The sequence below is a fragment of the Hyla sarda genome, chromosome 4 (assembly GCF_029499605.1).
Source record: "Hyla sarda isolate aHylSar1 chromosome 4, aHylSar1.hap1, whole genome shotgun sequence".
NCBI lineage: Eukaryota > Metazoa > Chordata > Amphibia > Anura > Hylidae > Hyla > Hyla sarda.
Genome location: NC_079192.1, coordinates 220,088,248 through 220,102,071, shown reverse-complemented (window position 1 = coordinate 220,102,071; position 13,824 = coordinate 220,088,248). Strand labels below are relative to the sequence as shown.

At 42.8% G+C, this 13,824-nt stretch overlaps 1 protein-coding gene across 1 annotated transcript in view; it reads right to left on the bottom strand.

Moving 5' to 3' along the window:
* HBP1 (HMG-box transcription factor 1) overlaps positions 1-13,824 on the bottom strand; it is a 47,052-nt gene that overhangs the window by 14,112 nt on the left and 19,116 nt on the right. Inside the window, exons 3-7 of the mRNA XM_056573611.1 lie at positions 8,302-8,536; positions 5,352-5,487; positions 3,772-3,883; positions 2,842-2,954; positions 849-1,002 (exon numbers count right to left, since the gene is read on the bottom strand). Of these exons, the coding sequence (XP_056429586.1) occupies positions 849-1,002; positions 2,842-2,954; positions 3,772-3,883; positions 5,352-5,487; positions 8,302-8,536 (750 nt within the window). The remainder of the gene's footprint in view (positions 1-848; positions 1,003-2,841; positions 2,955-3,771; positions 3,884-5,351; positions 5,488-8,301; positions 8,537-13,824) is intronic.

Below are 13,824 nucleotides of genomic sequence, written 5' to 3'. Positions count from 1 at the left end.
GATGCCTTGGCTGGTCTTGGATGCCTCGACTGATTCCCCGGTTCATATGTCGCAAATGTAGTGGGTCAATGCTGAGTGTTGGGGGGGGGGGGGGGGGGGGGGGGGGAGGGGGGGAGTTGGGGTTTGGGCTGCGGAGAGTGTGTGTGTGTGTGTTGTATGCGCGTGATGTCTGTCTTCTGTGGTCGGGCTGTTTGCATTCTGGGGGAGCCATGGCGCTTGTCTCCCTCTGTGGAAATGTATCCTGGACTCATGTTCCTGCCTATCTCATTACCAATTGTGGCTATTTGGTGACATGGCCCCCTATTAGCTTGTCTCAGTTGACTCCTTCTACAAGGACTGGTGCTGTGCCCCCCAGGAGCTTTGTTTTGTTTGTATTTTTTGTGGTTTTCCACTTGTTATTATAAATGCAGAAATAAAAACTTTATTTAAAAAAAAAATTAAAAAAATAAAAAAAAAAGAACATTAAAACCATGGAACAAAACAAACTCAATATGGCCTGGATACATTTCTGGAGTGTAAAAATATTATAAGTTATAATTATTAGATTCTGGAGAAGAGTTATTGATCAAGGGATTTATTTTAGATTGTGAAGTTGTGAAGGATTTTTTGTTAAATAGGATGTGGAAAATTGGTTTCTACCTTCTACCTCAGGGCCTTCCCCCTCCCCTCATTTTAAATACTTCCTCTGGATTAACCTTGCTGAGTAATAGGCTGAGCTGAACTGGATGGAAATAGATCTAATTTTTTTATCTTTACAAACTAAGTTATGTTAATAAGAAGTCAATTCAGAGCATACAACTGCAGTATGTGAACTGTCAATAATACCAAGTGCTCTTGATTGGCCTTACCTTTATTTTTCACATAGAAGGGGTGATCCAGTTTGCACTCTACTGTTAGCAAGCTCTCTTGTGTACCTGGGTCAAAAGTCAACTGCAGAACAGATTCGCCACATGACACACTCTCTTCATGAGAAATCAATTTCAACCCATCTGATCCATAACCCTATAAAATGGAAGAAAATGACACTTAAGAAGTGCATACTGAGAAAAGCGATGTACTACCAGCATGAGACAAGCCAGAAAATATTACCCAGTGGTTAGTACTTCATCTATGCTGTTCAATAAGCAGGGTCTGTATATATGAACATCACAGACCGTTGGTGACAACAGCATCCTCAATGCTCCTCTGGTGTACATGTAATGAATGTGTGTCTGTGTGAAGCACTGAGCCATTGGCTTAGGCTGGGTCCACACTACGTTTTCTCCCATACGGGAGCGCATACGGCAGGGGGGAGCTAAAATCTCGCGCTCCCGTATGTCACCGTATGCGCTCCCGTATGTCATTCATTTCAATGAGCCGACCGGAGTGAAACGTTCGGTCCGGTCGGCTCATTTTTGCGCCGTATGCGCTTTTACAACCGGACCTAAAACTGTGGTCAACCACGGTTTTAGGTCCGGTTGTAAAAGCGCATACGGCGCAAAAATGAGCCGACCGGACCGAACGTTTCACTCCGGTCGGCTCATTGAAATGAATGACATACGGGAGCGCATACGGTCACATACGGGAGCGCGAGCTTTTAGCTCCCCCCTGCCGTATGCGCTCCCGTATGGGAGAAAACGTAGTGTGGACCCAGCCTTACTCGTAGCTGCAATCAGAGCAGGGCGGGTCTGCCCTAAAGCGACATGCGACTTTTTGTGGCTTTCTTTTATTAAAGTGAATGGAGGAGATTAATCAAAACTTGTGCTGAAGAAAAGTTGTGTAGTTGCCCATAGCAACCAGATTGCTTCTTTAATTTTTAAAAAGGCCTCAGAAATATGAAAGAAATAATCTCATTGGTTGCTAAAGGAAGCTGCTCCACTTTTCCCCTGCACAGGTTTTGATAAATTTCCCCAATGAGAGCTATTTTTTTTTTTAAACAGTAAACCACATGGTTTTTGACAGGTAAACCAGTTTACACTGCCTGTATGAACATATTTTAAATGGCCACTAATCCCAAGTGTTGTGTCATTATGGACTGATTTGTCATTATTTTCATACTGATTAAAATTGTGAGATAACGTGTAGGGCATAAAAAAAAATTTTTTAACAAAAAACTAAAGCAAACATAAAAATATTATACAAAATTTTTGTGACGTATATTCAGGAGAGCAGATAGGTAGCTATCCTTAAACAGAACATCCACAGCATTATTACAACCCACTTAAAGGAGTACTACAGTGCGTTGTTTTTTTTTTTTTTTTTTTTTTTAAACCCTCTGTGTCCGGGCTGCCAAGTGAAACAAAACAAACTGTAACTCACCTTCCTATGTTCCCCCGTTGCTCTGATATCGATGTCCTGTTCTCTGGTCCCTGACTTCTTCCGCTTCCTGTAAGTGAAAGAGTCATGCAGATCACCGGCCGCAGCAGTGTCCCCCTGCGGCTGGTGATACACTGAGCATCATGTGACTCTTCGATTTACAGGAAGTGGAAGAAGTCGGGACCGGAGAACAGGACATCAATATCAGAGCAACGGGGGAACATAGGAAGGTGAGTTACAGTTTGTTTTGTTTCGTTTGGCAGCCCGGACACAGAGGGTTAAAAAAAAAAAATGCACCGGAGTACTCCTTTAAGTGGGTTGTAATAATGCTGTATGTTTTACTCTCTGTGGATGTTCTGTTTAAGGATAGCTACCTATCTGCTCTCCTGAATATACGTCACTCAAATTTTGTATAATCTTTTTATGTTCACTTTAGTTTTTTGTTATGCACCTGAAAACAATGCACCTGAGTATATCTCTAACACAAAAATGTATACAGGTGCATAGGTTCAAAAACAAATGACTTATAAACATTTAGTAAACAACCTTCTGGGAGCCAACGTTGGTGTCATGCTCAGATCTACAGCGGACACTTTTGGAAAAGTCTTCCACATCCTGCCATACCTTCTTGCGTCCTTTATGAAAACACAGACGTGTGCCTGAATGAAATTCATGAGAAGAAAAATGTGAGGATTGTGGAATTAAGAGCAAAGCTATATATAGCTACGGACACACAGTGAGATATTCTGGTACTGCTAGTCATTTTGACCCCATGCCAGGGCAGTAAAATGAAAGTGATGGCTCAATCACTTGATAGTTATGACTTGATTGTCTAGTGCATCTCTCAAAATAATTGCACTTGGCAGACAGGCACATAATGGGTTGATTAGTATAACTGGCAGCTGAGGATGAAGTGCACTTTTACATATACTATAGTCCTGCTTTACTCCGAACGCTCAGCACTAAGGATTGGCTAAAAGCAGAACACAATATCTAGGGTAGCATCAACACACAAATGTCAACAAGTCTTCATTAATATGCATCCAACATCCAAAGGTGTTACCCCGACCTTTTAAAATTAATGGCCTATATTTTGGATAGGCAATCAATATCAGATTGGTAGGGTTTGACACCTGTCACCCCCCATCAAACCTGCTGTTTGAAGAGGCTGTGTTATTTGTGTGAGTGTCACAGCCTGTTCATGGTTTACTGCTGCTCATCCTGCAATCTCTGTTTTTTGGGGACTTCTTAACAATAAGGGTGTGTTCTTACAAGTCATAAATTTCTGCGACAAATATGTGACTGTCCTATTTATCCAATTAGAGTTTGTAGAAATTCATGCTGCAATCAATCCCACCTTTTTTTCAGGTGCAGATATTTTTTAAACAATTCTGACACGTGCAAATATCTCCTTGAGGGAAAGCTGTGGAGCAAACTCCATCAAAATATGGAAATTTCTATTGAGGCTTCACTTACCTTTTAGAAAGCAGTGCCAAATGGTATGAGGCCATGAATGACACCATCCTAAATCATCATCATCAGAAAATGATGACATGCAGAAAATGCCAGATTCCGACTCACTGTTTACCTGGAATAAATATTAACAATGATTTGATGTTGGAGAAATGCTTAAATTAAATAGGTGTAATACCTTAAAACAGGTAAAACCCCATAATAAGATAGGTCTGACCGGAAAACTATTAGAGCAATTATTTTAAAGCTTACGTAATAAAATAAAAAGTGGGATGGATCACAAGCTACATCAAAAATGACAGTATCACCTATAAAAAAGAGGCAATTTTCTGCAGCACAAAGCTGTGATTGAAGCCCAGTTTAGGCTGGAAGCACACATGTATTTTGGGAGCTTAATATCTGCTTGTGGAAATCCAGGGGGATCAGCGTATAGATTTAAAAAAGGGCTGAATAACTCCATATTTTTAGTTCTAGTGGCATTGATGCAAACTTGTCATTCAGTCAAAATGAAAGACAGTGCAGCTGCTAGTGGTGTATACAACACCATGGATGTATTATGGAGACACAGCAGCTGACTGGCTCACAAGTTTTAATAAATATACATATACAATATTTCACAATTTTGCATTATGCCAAACAATTACTTTCACAATCCATAAATATAAAAATAAGATCTAGCAATGCAAAAAAAGTTTCCCTTTCCCTTGTATGTGTGATTCAGGGGCCAGTCCACAGCAGACAGAACTCCTTTATAGTATTACGAGATCCAATGCCCCATCTTACCCCAAATTGACAGAAAAACAAATATACTTAATTGTGAATATGTCGTATATACAATGTATAAAAAATGTTAAACAAATCTCAATCCTTCCAGTACTACTTAGCTGCAGTATACTACAGAGGAAGTTTTATAGTTATTTTCTGTCTGACCACAGTGCTCTCTGCTGTCACCTCTGTCTGTGTCAGGAACTGTCCAGAGCAGGAGAGGTTTGCTATCGGGATGTACTCCTACTCTGTACAATTCCTGACCTGGACAGAGGTGTCAGCAGAGAGGACTGTGGTCAGAATGAAAAGAACTACACAACTTCCTGTGGAACATACAGCAGCTGATAAGTACAGTAAGATTATATAGAAGTAATTTACAAATCTGTTTAACTTTCTTGCACCAGTTGATTTGAAAAAAAGTTGTTTTTGGGTGGAGTACCCCTTGAAAAGCATGCCCTGTGACCTGTACAGAGGTCATTCTACTATGGAGGGTCGACTGAGATCCTACTGTTCCTCTATCTACTGGCATCACCTCTGACTGTAATTCTGTACATATCACATTCCAGCAGCCCCCCCCCCCTTATCACAGACAAAACAGGAGGTGACAGCTTCATTGCAGGCTCAGTGGCAAGAATGAATATTGCAAGATTTTATGATAACTAAATATAGAAAACTACATCACGAAAACATCTTTAAAAATACGTTGAACATAACGATTTAAACAATAAGACATTTTTCTGATAATACATTCCCTTTAAAAAAAAAAAAAGGCATATTCAACTATGCCAATTTAATTATTGCAATGAACAGAAACTCACTCGCTCATGTCTTACTGGTGGTTCTTCTTTCCAATGACTTCTGGATACATTCGACTCATTTTCTGAGGAAACTGGTGGAGGGCGGGCATAGGAATGTAAACTTTTGCTGGTGGCTATTATGTGAACAGGTGATGATCTAAAATAAAGCCATACAACACAAGTCACACAGGGAAGGGTGTGAGCAGACATACATAATAGCTATACACATTTACATTTTTAAAACAGCAAAAACTGCATTTTTAACATGAAATACAAATACAAAGTTTAACAGTAGTGTCTTCTTTATGAAAATGTATTATTGAAAGACCCATTTATGATATGGGAGAAAATCTGTTTAACTCTTTAATGACCACGGACGTATATTTATGTCCTGTGGCCGGCTCCCGATCTGTGAAGCTTCGTATCTGCTATCAGCAACCAGGACCCGTGGCTAATAGCGGAAATCGCCAGTCAGGCTGATGTCCAGTATTCACCCTTTAGACGCCGCGATCAACTAAAACCGGAGAATACAGTGCCGGTTAGCTCAGTGGAGCTATTTATTATTAACTTTTTTTTTTTTTTTTACTTTTTTATGCAGTTTTATAGCCCCCTCAAGTGGCTATAAAACTGCATGCACTGATCTCTTACACTGTTCAATGCATTGCCATAGGAATGCATTGATCAGTGTTTTCTGCGCTTGATTGCTCAAGCCTGGATTTCATTCTTGGAGCAGTCAAATGCCGATCAGACAGCCGGGAGCAAGGTAAGACACCTCCCTCTGTCCTGTCAGCTGTTCGGGGCACTGCAATTTCACCGCGGCAGTCCCGAACAGCTGACAGGACAGAGGGAGGTGTCTTACCTTGCTCCCGGCTGTCTGATCGGCGTTTGACTGCTCCAAGAATGAAATCCATGCTTGAGCAATCAAGCGCAGAAAACACTGATCAATGCATTCCTATGGCAATGCATTGATCAGTGTAAGAGATCAGTGCATGCAGTTTTATAGCCAATTGAGGGGGCTATAAAACTGCATAAAAAAGTTTAAAAAAAAAAAAGTTAATAAATGTCATTTAATCCCTTCCCTAATAAAATCTGAATCACCCCCCTTTTCCCATAAAAAAAATAAAAATAAAAGTGTGTTTGGGGGGTGTGGCACCCTCTTTAGCCGTGCACCCCACCCCTCTCAGACTGGAGGTGGTTTAGTCAATGGCTGATCCAACATGTCACACAGTCAGAGGCTATATGCACAGCAGAGGTGAGTTATCATGTTAGGGTCCCATCCGATATGAGGCCACCTCCGCGTGGTGGATGGGGGGACACATTTTGATCAAAAAGTGCGCTGAGAGCCTCCATTTTTTGACCTAGAGTGCTGTTGCAACTTTCTTGTTTGTACATTCCTATGGCAATGCATTGAACAGTGTAAGAGATCAGTGCATGCAGTTTTATAGCCACTTGAGGGGGCTATAAAACTGCATAAAAAAGTAAAAAAAAAAAAAAAAGTTTATAAATGTCATTTAATCCCTTCCCTAATAAAATCTGAATCACCCCCCTTTTCCCATAAAAAAAATAAAAATAAAAGTGTGTAAATAAAAATGAAAACAAACGTGGTATCGCCGCGTGCGTAAATGTCTGAACCATAAAAATATATTATTGATTAAACCGCACTGTCAATGGTGTACACACCCAAAAAAATTAAACGTTCAAAATAGCGTGTTTTTGGTCACTTTTTATACCATAAAAAATAAATAAAAAGCGATCAAAAAGTCCGATCAAAACTTCAGATCACGGTGAAAAAAATGAGCCCTCATACCGCCCCTTATACAGAAAAATAAAAGGGGTCAGAAGATGAGAATTTAAAATGTATACATTTTCCTGCATGTAGTTATGATTTTTTTCCAGAAGTACGACAAAATCAAACCTATATAAGTAGGATATCATTTTAATCATATGGACCTAAAGAATAAAGATAAGGTGTAATTTTTTCCGAAAAATGTACTACGTAGAAACGGAAGCCCCCAAAAGTTACAAAATGGCGTTTTTTTCTTCAATTTTGTCATACAATTATTTTTTTCCCATTTCGCTGTAGATTTTTGGGTAAAACGACTGATGTCATTACAAAGTAGAATTGGTGGCGCAAAAAAAGCCATCATATGGATTTTTAGGTGCAAAATTGAAAGGGTTGTTTTTTTAAATGTAAGGAGGAAAAAACAAAAGTGCAAAAACTGAAAAACGCTTGGTCCTTAAGGGGTTAACATTGCAGTTCGCATCCGACCCGTTAAGGGTCAGATTGTCTCTCTCTTTTTTTTTAGCCAATCTGACCAAAAAATGGGTTGGATGCAAACGGCCGCTATCGGGTCCCTACAGACCCCATTCACCTGCATGGGGTCTGTCAGTGATCTGGTAATTTTACAAGAATTTTGCAGAGAAAAAAATAGTGCTTTCACTATTTTTTTTCTCCGCTAAACTCCCATCCGGATTGCCGACAGAACTCCGAATAGCGGAGTCCGACGGCAATGTGAACGAGGCCCTAGGAAGGCAGCATTCCATGAGTGGGCCATGTTTAATACCCTGAAATAAGTTCCCTTCAGTCTAATAACAGTTCTCTCCTAATGGTGAAACACTAGAGGCAGCAAATTCCTAACAAACAAATCATCTCTCACCAATTGCTTCAGTCTCCATGACAATGTAGCAAAGAGCTGAGGGCATAGAAAGGCTGAATGGTGTTAGCAGTAACTAAACCAGGATTTTCTCTTTTATTAATAAGATTTTTGTCTAGGGAACCTATTGAATAAATAGGACAAGGTTTATCTGGGTCAGCGCACATATAAATAATGTGTTGCATGGTGTCAACCACTCACAGAAGAAAAAAATCCCAACATTCTCTCACTGGATATTAACAGTTTTATACTGATGTGGGACATTTTATTTTTCCTAGCTACTTGGTAAAATGGCCAACAATGAATAAAGGCCTTACCTATTATAGAATGAACATTGCATTAAAGGGCTCTGGGGACTTGTGGCGATATTGGCCAGCTCAGTCAGCCAGTTCATCCTGTCTCCACATGAAAAGGCACTTTCAGACATATTTGAGGTACTATGACTCCATGAAGGCACTGTATATTCCTGATGTGATACATCTGCATCAAGGTGGAAAACCTCTGGTTGTGATGTAGAATCAGTGTGAACAGCTTGCAATTCTGGAAGGTCATCTATAAAAAAAAAAAAAACATTAAAAGAATCCAAAACATAGTTTAAAGTGGTTATCTGGGCACCAAAATATATATTTTTTTCATAATTAAGGTAAGGGAGCTGGTAAAAAACAAAAACGCACACACATTTAACTTCCTTGCTCCACCATTGGGATCACAGAACTCCAGTATCTGTTGTGCAGCGTTTCCAGGTTCAGGGACATGATGTCATAGGCCTGCTCAGTGGTCGCAGCGGAGTCCCATCTTAGCCAATAATTGGCTGAGCAAGCCTAAGATATCATATCGCAGAACCTAGAAGTGCTGCGCAACAGAAACTGGAGAGCCATGACCAGGGCCGCCATCAGGGGGGTACAACCCATACACTTGTATGGGGCCCCGGACGTCCCTGTACCTTTTTTTTTTCCGGCTCGTCAGTGAGTGACTCCTGGAAGAACTATGACCGGGCCTCATCATAGTCCGGGGGGCCCGCAGTACTAGGAGGCCCGCTCTTTCTAGGGCGCGGGCCCCTTAAGAAGTACGGAAGGGCCGGACAGGCCAGGGGCTGATGGGAGTCGACGTGCCCCGCGCAGGCACGCACGTCTACTCCAGTCACCTGACCTGTCCCGGCGCGATCTCCAGTCCAGCATCCTCCCGACGGATCCTCCCCGTGCAGTGGAACACTGTGACAGGAGCAGCAGCTGCACCGAACCCCGCGGCAGGGTAAGTGAAGGGGCGGGGGGGTTGTTTGCAGACTACAATGGTGATGAGAGGTGCTTGGGGTGTTATAGGGGTGCATGGTTAGGTTATGGGGGTGATGAGAGGGGAGGGTTATGGGGGTAATGAGAGGTGCATGGGGGGGTGATGAGGTGCATGGGGAGGTTATGGGGGTGATGAGAGGGGGGGTATGGGGGTAATGAGAGGTGAAGGGGGGTGTTATGGGGGTGATGAGAGGGGGTGTTATGGGGTAATGAGAGGTGCAGGGGGGTGTTATGGGGGTGATGAGAGATGCAGGGGGGTTATGGGGGTGATGAGAGATGCAGGGGGGGGTTATGGGGGTGATGAGAGATGCAGGGGGGGTTATGGGGGTGATGAGAGATGCAGGGGGGGGGTTATGGGGGAGATGAGAGATGCAGGGGGCTTATGGGGGTGATGAGAGGGGGGGGTTATGGGGGTGGTGAGAGATGCAGGGGGGGTTATAGTAGTGATGAGGAGAGGTGCGGGGGGGGGTTATAGTAGTGATGAGGAGAGGTGCAAGGGGGGGGTATAGTACTGATGAGGAGAGGTGCAAGGGGGGGTTATAGTAGTGATGAGGAGAGGTGCAGGGGGGGTTATAGTATTGATGAGGAGAGGTGCAAGGGGGGGTATAGTACTGATGAGGAGAGGTGCAAGGGGGGGTATAGTAGTGATGAGGAGAGGTGCGGGGGGGGGGGGGTTATAGTTGTGATGAGGAGCGGTGCGGGGGGGTTATAGTAGTGATATGAGGAGAGGTGCGGGGGGGGGGGTTATAGTAGTGATGAGGAGAGGTGCGGGGGGGTTATAGTAGTGATGTAGTGATGAGGAGAGGTGCGGGGGGGGTTATAGCAGTGATGAGGAGAGGTGCGGGGGGGGTTATAGTAGTGATGAGGAGAGATGCGTGGATGGTTATACTAGTGATGAGGAGAGATGCGGGGGGTTATAGTAGTGATGAGGAGAGGTGCGGGGGGTTATAGTGATGAGAGGTGCGGGGGGGGAGGTTATAGTAGTGATGTGAGGTGCGGGGGGTTATAGTAGGGATGAGAAGAGGGTTGGCGGGGGTTATGGGGTGATGAGGAATGACGAGGACACAGAGGATAAGAGGTATTATATTTAGTGGGTATAGTGTGTGGCAGGATTGTATTTAGTGGGTACAGTGTATAGCAGTATTATATTCAGGGTACAGTGTATAGCAGTATTATATTCAGGGTACAGTGTGTGGCAGTATTATATTCAGGGTACAGTGTATGGAAGGATTATATTTAGTGGGCACAGTGTGTGGCAGGATTATATTTAGTGGATACAGTGTATAGCAGTATTATATTTAGCGGGTACAGTGTACAGCAGTATTATATTCAGGGTACAGTGTGTGGCAGGATTATATTTAGTGGGTACAGTGTACAGCAGTATTATATTTAGTGGGTACAGTGTACAGCAGTATTATATTCAGGGTACAGTGTGTGGCAGGATTATATTTAGTGGGCACAGTGTATAGCAGTATTATATTCAGTGTACAGCAGTATTATATTCAGGTTACAGTGTGTGGCAGGATTATATTTAGTGGATACAGTGTATAGCAGTATTATTTTCAGGGTACAGTGTATAGCAGTGTTATATTCAGGGTACAGTGTGTGGCAGGATTATATTTAGTGGGCACAGTGTATAGTAGTATTATATTCAGGGTACAGTGTATGGCAGTATTATTCAGGGTACAGTGTGGGGCAGTATTTTATTTAGGGTACAGTGTGGGGCAGTATTATATTCAGGGTACAGTGTGGGGCAGTATTATATTCAGGGTACAGTGTGGGGCAGTATTATATTCAGGGTACACTTTCTGGCAAGGTTATAGTGATTACTGTCTTCATGCAGAGGATGAGGATCTGCTGACAGTGAGGAGCCAATGATGTCTGGGTGTCAGACTCTGCAGAGAAGATGGAGCTGGAGAAAGACCTGGTCTCTGGATCAGATGAAGAAGAAAAGATAACAGAGAAGATATCACTCAAGTCAGAAGACGTCACTCAGGTCACTGATATCATTGTGTGTTCTCCGGACTGTCCCATCAGAGCTGTAGTCACTTGTAAGCTCTGCAGTGATGATGGGTAAAACTGTGTCCAATCTGTGTCTCTCCAGCTATTACACAACTACAACTCCCATTGCCTGAGGCTCTCCGGAATGAAGGGAGTTTTAGCTTTCCAACAGCTGGAGAACCACTTCAACTGAGGTGATCAGTGGGGGTCTCAGCAGTCAGACCCTCACCAAAAAAATTAGCTGCTTATACTAAAATGCCCGGGCCTTGGAAGGGGGGGGGGGGCTGTTAAAGGAGTAGTCTGGTGAAAAATAACTTATCCTCTATCCAAGGATAGGGGCTAAGTTATAGATCGCGGGGGGTCTGAGCAATGGGCCCCTTGTGATCTCCTGCACGGGGCCCCGGCAGTTTGCCGGAAGCTGATGCCTGTACCCCGCAGGAAGCCGCGGCCGGCACACCCCCTCCATGAATGCTCTAATCTAATTAGAAATATATATCTAGAAGATAAAATAAAATTGGGGGCCGGCCACAGGGGTTTGGGGGGGGGCCTTGAGTTGTGTAAGGGGCCCCGAAATTTCTGATGGCAGCCCTGGCCATGACACTGGTGAGAGTCATATAGGTAAGTGCATAGGGTTGTTTATTATTTTTATTGATTTATTTATGACCCTGGCCCTAATTATAAAAAAAAAAAATATTGCTGCTCAGATAGCACCGTGCTTTGTTTCATACATATATAGTGAGAGTATATCAGAATATAAACTCTTCAGACATCCACAAGTAAAAACTTAATATACATTGGCTTACGTAAGGCATTCTGCCAGCTTATATCCTATATCCTAGTACACTATAGGGGGAGCAAGTCGCAGTGGACGGCTGATGGACTTCTTACATCAACTGCTACTAAATAAAATGCCTAAGTGACTAATCAGTATGGCCTCTTTGGGCAAAGGGTGCCAGTACAGAATACTCTAAAAATAATGGGGGAGATTTATCAAAACCTGTCCAGAGGAACCAATCAGATTCCTTTCATTTTTTAAAAGGCCTCTGAAAAATGAAAGAAGCTATCTGATTGGTTGCTATAGGCAACTCAGCAAATTTTCCTCTGAACAGGTTTTCATTAATCTCCCCCAGTGTGCATGTGGTCTGCCGCGTGATCTCTCCTGCAGCACCCCCGTTTTTCAGCTGCACAGAGCAAGGATCTCTCTGTGGCTGATGACGGGCGGTGCAGGGGGCGGAGTATCGTTATGTCATGGCTCTGCCCCCTTGTGACGTCCCCGCCCCCTCAATGCAAGTCTATGGGAGGGGGCATGACGACCGTCCTTTTGATAGGGGATAAGATGTTTAGCGCCAGAGTACCCCTTTAAAGTAGATTGGAGTTATGCAAACTGCATCCCGGTCACCACAACCAGGCAAGACACTTTTTCAAGATATGGGCAGGTCCCAGAGGTGTGGCCTGCTTTAAAATGTTTCAGATGGAAATTTGCTAGACTAGTATATTGTAGACCATCAATATCAGATCAGCGTGAGTTGGAAGCACCTCTGCGAATCAGCTGACTAAAGGGGCTGGGTCCCTTGAGTTTATCAGGTTCAGTTCAAATATAGGGGGAAGATTTATCAAAACCTGTCCAGAGGAAAAGTTGCTGAGTTGCCCATAGCAACCAATCAGATCGATTCATTTTTCAGAGGCCTTTTCAAAAATGAAAGAAGTGATCTGATTGGTTATGGGCAACTCAAGCAACTTTTCCTCTGGACAGGTTTTGATAAATCTCCCCCAATGTGTTTTGGGTAAAAATTTTGTATAGCCTGTAAATGATCATTTGGAATTTCTGGTCATTCTGAGGTTAAGTGTCCAGTGGGTGGTCCCACTCACAGACTGACAGCTCTCTCTATATGCAGACTCATACTGGAGAGTGTGTCAATCATTAAAGGGGTACTCCAGTGGAAAAAAAAAACATTTTTTAATTAACTGGTGTCAGAAAGTTAAATCGATTTGCAAATTACTTCTCTTTAAAAATCGTAATCCTTCCAGTACTTCTCAGCTGCTGTATACTCTAGAGGAAGTTGTATTTCTTTCTGGAGTGCTTTTCTATCTGACCAGAGTGCTCTTTTCTCACACCTCTGTTCATGTCAGGAACTGTCCAGAGTACAAGCAAATCCCTATAGCAAACCTCTCTTGCCCTGTACAGTTCCTGACATAGACAGAGACAGAGGTGGCAGCAGAGAGAAAACTTTTTTTTTCCTTTATTTTATTAACTGGTGCCGGTAAGTTTAACAGATTTGTAAATTACTTCTATTAAAAAATCTTAATCATTCCAGTACTTATCAGCTGCTGTATGCTTCACAGGAAGTTCTTTTCTTATTCAATTTCCTTTCTGTTTGACCACAGTGCTCTCTGCTGACACCTCTGTCCATTTTAGGAACTGTCCAGAGAAGGAGCAAATCCCCATAGCAAACCTCTCCTGCTCTGGACAGTTCCTAAAATGGACAGAGGTGTCAGCAGAGAGCACTGTGGTCAGACAGAAAGGAAATGCAAAAAGAAAAGAACTTTCTG